This window comes from Adelges cooleyi, unplaced genomic scaffold (genome assembly GCF_023614345.1).
Source record: "Adelges cooleyi isolate 19-005CV unplaced genomic scaffold, UGA_ACOO_1.1 ACOO_flye_CR_arks_rails_tigmint_CR_PRNA_9, whole genome shotgun sequence".
Classification (NCBI taxonomy): domain Eukaryota; kingdom Metazoa; phylum Arthropoda; class Insecta; order Hemiptera; family Adelgidae; genus Adelges; species Adelges cooleyi.
Window position 1 is genome coordinate 5,858,540 of NW_026096579.1, and position 5,538 is coordinate 5,864,077.

At 27.4% G+C, this 5,538-nt stretch overlaps 1 protein-coding gene across 1 annotated transcript; it reads right to left on the bottom strand.

Annotated features, from left to right (window-relative positions):
• Window positions 1-1,378: 1,378 nt before the first annotated feature.
• On the bottom strand, window positions 1,379-4,322 carry LOC126846180 (uncharacterized). Its single transcript, XM_050585404.1, has 4 exons — window positions 4,216-4,322; window positions 3,983-4,156; window positions 1,910-2,062; window positions 1,379-1,396 (listed from the first exon to the last, which is right to left on the bottom strand). Exons 1-4 carry the CDS (start codon window positions 4,276-4,278, stop codon window positions 1,379-1,381), a joined length of 408 nt encoding a protein of 135 aa, XP_050441361.1. The 5' UTR covers window positions 4,279-4,322.
• Between the last annotated feature and the right edge of the window lie 1,216 nt (window positions 4,323-5,538).

The window sequence follows — 5,538 nt, forward strand, 5'->3', positions numbered from 1 at the left end:
CAACAACAACAGGAGGAAACAAAAAAAACAATTTCGTTTTACCGGCAAATGAATAGATTTTCAATGCATACCTACGTATTTAGAAAATGTCTGTTCATATCTTTACTTTATAATGCAAATTGAGAAAAATTTACAATACTTTTATAGCAAAAAGTATTCATTTTGATTAGGATTGCATAAGCGTGGAGAAATTAGTGGAATTTGGAATTTTGGATTTAATGCGCTAATTATATGTGATTAGCTCTTCAAAAAAGTATTTTAAAAAAATGAATAAAACAAAATTTTGGGTAGGGTAAAATATGTATAATTTTTTCTCTGGGGAAGTCGAGAAAAATTTTAAATACTCAAAAAGGGCAGCAACCCTGTTAAATGAAGCCCATTTAGTAGCACTTACAAAAAAAAACATGTTCCTATACTGATTTAACAGTACCAAAAAAAAAAAAAAAATTAAATAAGAAAGTATGTGAATTAAAAATATAAGGGATTAAAAAGAGTCGTTTATTAATAAATATAATTGTAATAATATAAGTTTTAACAATCACCAATAATTAGTAGGTTATTTTAACAAATTCATTTTTATTTTTCAATAATATTTTTACATATTATTAATTAATAAATATAGTTATAATTAAAAAGTTTACTTCTTCACAGTCGAAATTTGAAAAAAACAAAAAAAAACCGTACAAGTGTTTAAGTTAGAATTTTTACTGGCTATAATTTTGAGAAAAAAAGTCGGATCGAGTTGAAATTTATAAAAATTATTTATTTGGTATGCCCGCACACGTCAATTGTATCAAATTTAAATTAAACTCATTTCTCACCCCCTAGAAGGAGGTTCAAGTTTTTATGTTTTTTTAGTTTTTTAGCCGTAATTTTAAGACCTTTAGGTTGAAAATTTGTCAGTAGTTAGAACTCATATGTATCCATAACATATTAAACGGAAAACAAATTCGGCACTACAGTTTGTTTTAATTGCCGAAAAACTGTGTTTTCGCAGATTGCCTATATTTCAACAAAAACACCTAAAATCTTTAAAAAAAATTTATCAAATCATTAAAACAACTTTATGTAGATCTATGCAGAATGATACTATTCTAAGACAATGTATACGTGTTTTTTGGTCCACAAACTACCCTAATTGTATCCAACCTATTTTTATAAGCATGTCACAAGACTGTTTTTTTTATAATAGTATAGATGTATTTATTATATTCATAGCTTAGTTTTATCAAATTTAGAACAATTAAACCAATTATGATTTTTCATGTGCTTCTAGGATTTTGATTTCGCCTTCTATAAGTGATATATTTATGATCGCCAATGAATTTGAATATTAACGTATTTTGTTTGCTATAAAATGAAATTCTCCATTTGAATGTTAATTCCCACCATTTTTCTGATAACGAAAAAAAAAGTTGAGATACAAACTCCATGTTGATTGTTACATTTCTAAAAAGGTATTCGCCCTATTAACAAAAAATACAACATTGATGAAATCATAAAGCATATTGTATGATACTTAAAACGAAACATAAGGACATGTTTTAAAGATAAATAAAGGTACAGTATTGAAACACACAACCAATCTGTCAATTCAAATTTATAAAATATTTTTGAAAATATAGTAATCATCAGCATATTTGCCTTCGTAAGATGATTTGACATTTTATTAAGTTAAATATTTTTTGCAGTTTCTTAAATCTCAATTTTGTTAAACCACATTTGTTAAGCAGTAATAAAAGATTTAGGTTTGTGGCATTTAAAAAAAAAATGTTTTTGTTGATATTTTTAGTAATTGAATTAAATGTATGAGATCTATGTGGACTGGAAAATATAGTGTTTCTCTTTCTAAATAAGGAATGGACACGCACGGAAAGCTCTTAGTCATAGAAATACTTAAATTTATTACTTGGATATCACAGGTCATTTCTCGGCTAATGTAATCTGCTTTAATAAATTTCATAACAGTATTTTCGTTGTCACACAAAATAATATAATCAAATGTTCTAATATTAACGCAATCTATGAAATGCTCTTTACATTTATTCAGCTCCAAATTCATCTGAAAAGAAAAAATAGTTTTAATTATACAAATTTTTAAAAGAAACAATTTGCAGAAAAAACCCAACACAGAGGCAACGAGCAAAGAAAAGTTCTGTCAGTGTAATGACTCTTTATATGTTAAAAATTGTAATATTAGGTAAATGCCATATTTTGTTAAAAACTTGTCGGGGCGGTGCACAGTGGTCCAAAACGCAAATTTAGCTGGACAAAATTCAATTTTTAAATATTTTTTTAAAAATCCAAAGTAAACTTCATACTATTGTATAGTACTTAAGGACCATAAAAATTAAAAAAAAAAAATGTTTTATTAATATTTTGCATGAATTACAAGGTTATATAAAAAAAAAGGCGTACAAAACAGCCGTATTTTCGATTGATTTTGGCACAAATGTATATAAATACAACTGATTATATCTCATGATTAAATAATCGCAGAAACTTGATATTTTTTTTCATTATTTAGTATAGAAAAAGTACTACTAATAAGATATATTTGATTTTTATTTTAATTTATTGTATGTTGTTGAATTAAAACAGTTAATAAAATTGTATTGTTTTTTTTTAAATAAATGGACTTTATCTCTGTAGTTACTCATAGTTACTCTTAGCGACTACACACATCTTATAGTAGAACTTCTCAGCTTTAAGATAAAAAAAAAATCGTCTGCGGAGGTTTGCGCCTTTTTTTTAAATAATTATTTTTGTAGATTGAAACAATGCGACAAGAAAAATTTGTCAACTGTATTGTACTTCAAAATAACAACTCCAGCAGTCGTAACATTTTTTTTTAACTTAAATGACCGCAACCAAGCTATAAAATGTGATAATTTAAAAACTAGTGATTAGTAAAGCAAACCTTAATATGATTATCATTATCGAACTTGCACTTGATCCAAAATAAGACGCAGTAAATATACATATACACGATTGATATTATTTTTCAAAATATTCATGGGACGCATACAACGATAGGTAAGTTTTTAAATATACGTACTACAATTACATAAATTCAAATATCTATCGTACATATATATATAAAATCAGAGTAGTTCGGACAAAACATATTTACACTTATCTTTTGGCTTTTTTATAGCAACTTCTAGCATAGAGAATGACGCTAGTACTACATACAGCTATAAAGATTTGTTAATTATTTTAAAAGCTAGAGGTCCAATATCAAATTCTCTTCATAAAGATTCAATAACATATTTAGTGACTGTAATTAAAACCCGGTATAATATCATGAATTGGAACTCTAAATTTGAAGAAAATGTTATGGCTTATATACATATTTTTACAATTGTTCTTCAAGGAAATGGGAAAAATGTTGTCATGATAGGTATGAAAGGTATCATATTTCTCACAATATTATATGAAACATTTTTTTAAAACTAATATTTAATTTTAAGATTTTTTGGAACCAATTGTGACTGACTAAAAAATGAATTTAGTTTATGGCCAGGTTTTATTGACAAAACGAGTGTTTATCTCTTTTTTCTAAATATTATTTTAACATAACATATAATATACAAAACATATAATATACATCAATATAACAATTATTATGTTATTAATTAAAATAAACTTTAAAATTACATGATTATAATTTACATGTATTTTAACTACTTAATTTTAAAAAAATGTTCCAAAAAAATATAAAAAATAATTTTGTCCAGCTAAAATTACATTTTGGACCACTGTGCGGTGTGGCGCAGTGGACACCTCAGCTGCCGCATGGCACTTGAGGTTAAGCTGTGGCCGTTGCTGCTTCAACCCGGATGGGTGACCACCCGGATAGCTATAGAAGAAGAAACCCTTCCGGTCAAATACGCCATACGAATATTGTTATTATTATTATTATTAACAACTTGAAAAAACTTATGAGGGACTCCGATAAGAATAGGTGGTTGGTACGTACGCGGTGTGCCACTACTTTCTTATAGATTAAGTAGTCCAGATCCCATATCTGTGTATCATAATACTGCTTGATAGCAGCTTCTTTTACTTCTCCAATAGACTGGTTGACGATCATTTCAAAATTGGTAAAACGAATTTTATGTTGAATAGGTTGTAAGAAAGTAGGCATGACATTCTGTTAGAAAACAATAATTGTTTAAACGTCCGTTTCGTTATTAACCACTATAATATTACCTTTGACCACACAGAACGTTTTAGTAGACATAATAAGCAACACATTTGGATTATGAAACGCATGTTTCTTTTTTATCAACGTCGAACAAACAGCGTTATAACTCGTCGATATACGGAATACGTTTGGAAGCATTTTTGACATCTTTTCTAAATAATCGGTATTCCTTGAAATGTTTATTTTCGTATGGATGAACAATATTATGTACTGGTTGCAATCATCATTATATCTGTTGTCAGGACTTTTTTTTTGTCGCTTATAGTGCAAATCGTTATGCGTGTTTTATTGTGTGTAGAGGAAACACGGTCATTGGCGATGTACTTTTATTATAAGGTAGATAAAATCACTGAAATAAATGTGTTATTTTAATTTTTTTGGTGTTTTTCTCGATATACAAGTGTGATTACAGATTTATTTTATTTTTTAGAAGTATGGTATCGAGAAGATTTATTAGTATCCGGTAATAATTTCTCTGTTTGACATAGTTTAACTCTATCATTCAGTGGCGTATTTAGGTTTTTGCTTTGGGGGGGGAGGGGGATATGATAATTATTAGAAGGAACCCAAATGTTTTTCAACACCTAATAAAAAATGGAAGCAAATAAGCATATCATATATATATTATATAATATAATATAATATACGTACAATTTGATTAAATTGTTAAGTTAACTAATTACTAATACAATAATCATAAATCAAAATTCTTACCAATACTTTTTCCTCGTATGTTAATGGACAGTTTAAATAAAAAGAAATATCTAAATTAGTGTTTTCATAAAATCAGGCCTGAAAAAATTCATAGAGAATTTGGCTCCATAAACTATTTTTAATTTATAATTTAGTTCTAGTTAGAACGTTGTGAATACAACATATATCTCTTATCAGATAACAGAGTAACGCTATTTTCGTGACAGTTTTTCGGTTATGTGCCAGAGCTAACCCCCAATGCCATCCTAATTATCCTAGTTATCCTAATTATACGGCTAGGCGTGCTCTACAATGCTAGATCCGTGCTTTGGAACTCTAATGCCGCCATTTAACTGTAAGTTTTGACAACTCCTGTTCATATTATATCAAACACTAAACTAAATTAGAAAAAAAAACAACTATAAATAATTATAGTTGCATTATAAATATATATATTGACTGTATATATATATGTATTGACCGGTCTAGTTAACAATACTTGCAAAATACATGTTATCTACTTACTTATAGAACACATAAATACGTACACATAAATATAATATAATAATTATAAAAATACCGAATACCGGAATGATACTGTCAATTCATGTGCAAGGTAAAGTATAATATTATTA

Coding starts and splice junctions, on each gene's coding strand:
- LOC126846180 (XM_050585404.1), bottom strand. CDS start 4,278: ATGCGTTTCATAATCCAAATGTGTTGCTTATTATGTCTACTAAAACGT. Junction 4,157..4,215: donor AACGTTCTGTGTGGTCAAAG/GTAATATTATAG, acceptor GTTTTCTAACAG/AATGTCATGCCTACTTTCTT. Junction 2,063..3,982: donor AGAAAGTAGTGGCACACCGC/GTACGTACCAAC, acceptor TTTTCTTTTCAG/ATGAATTTGGAGCTGAATAA.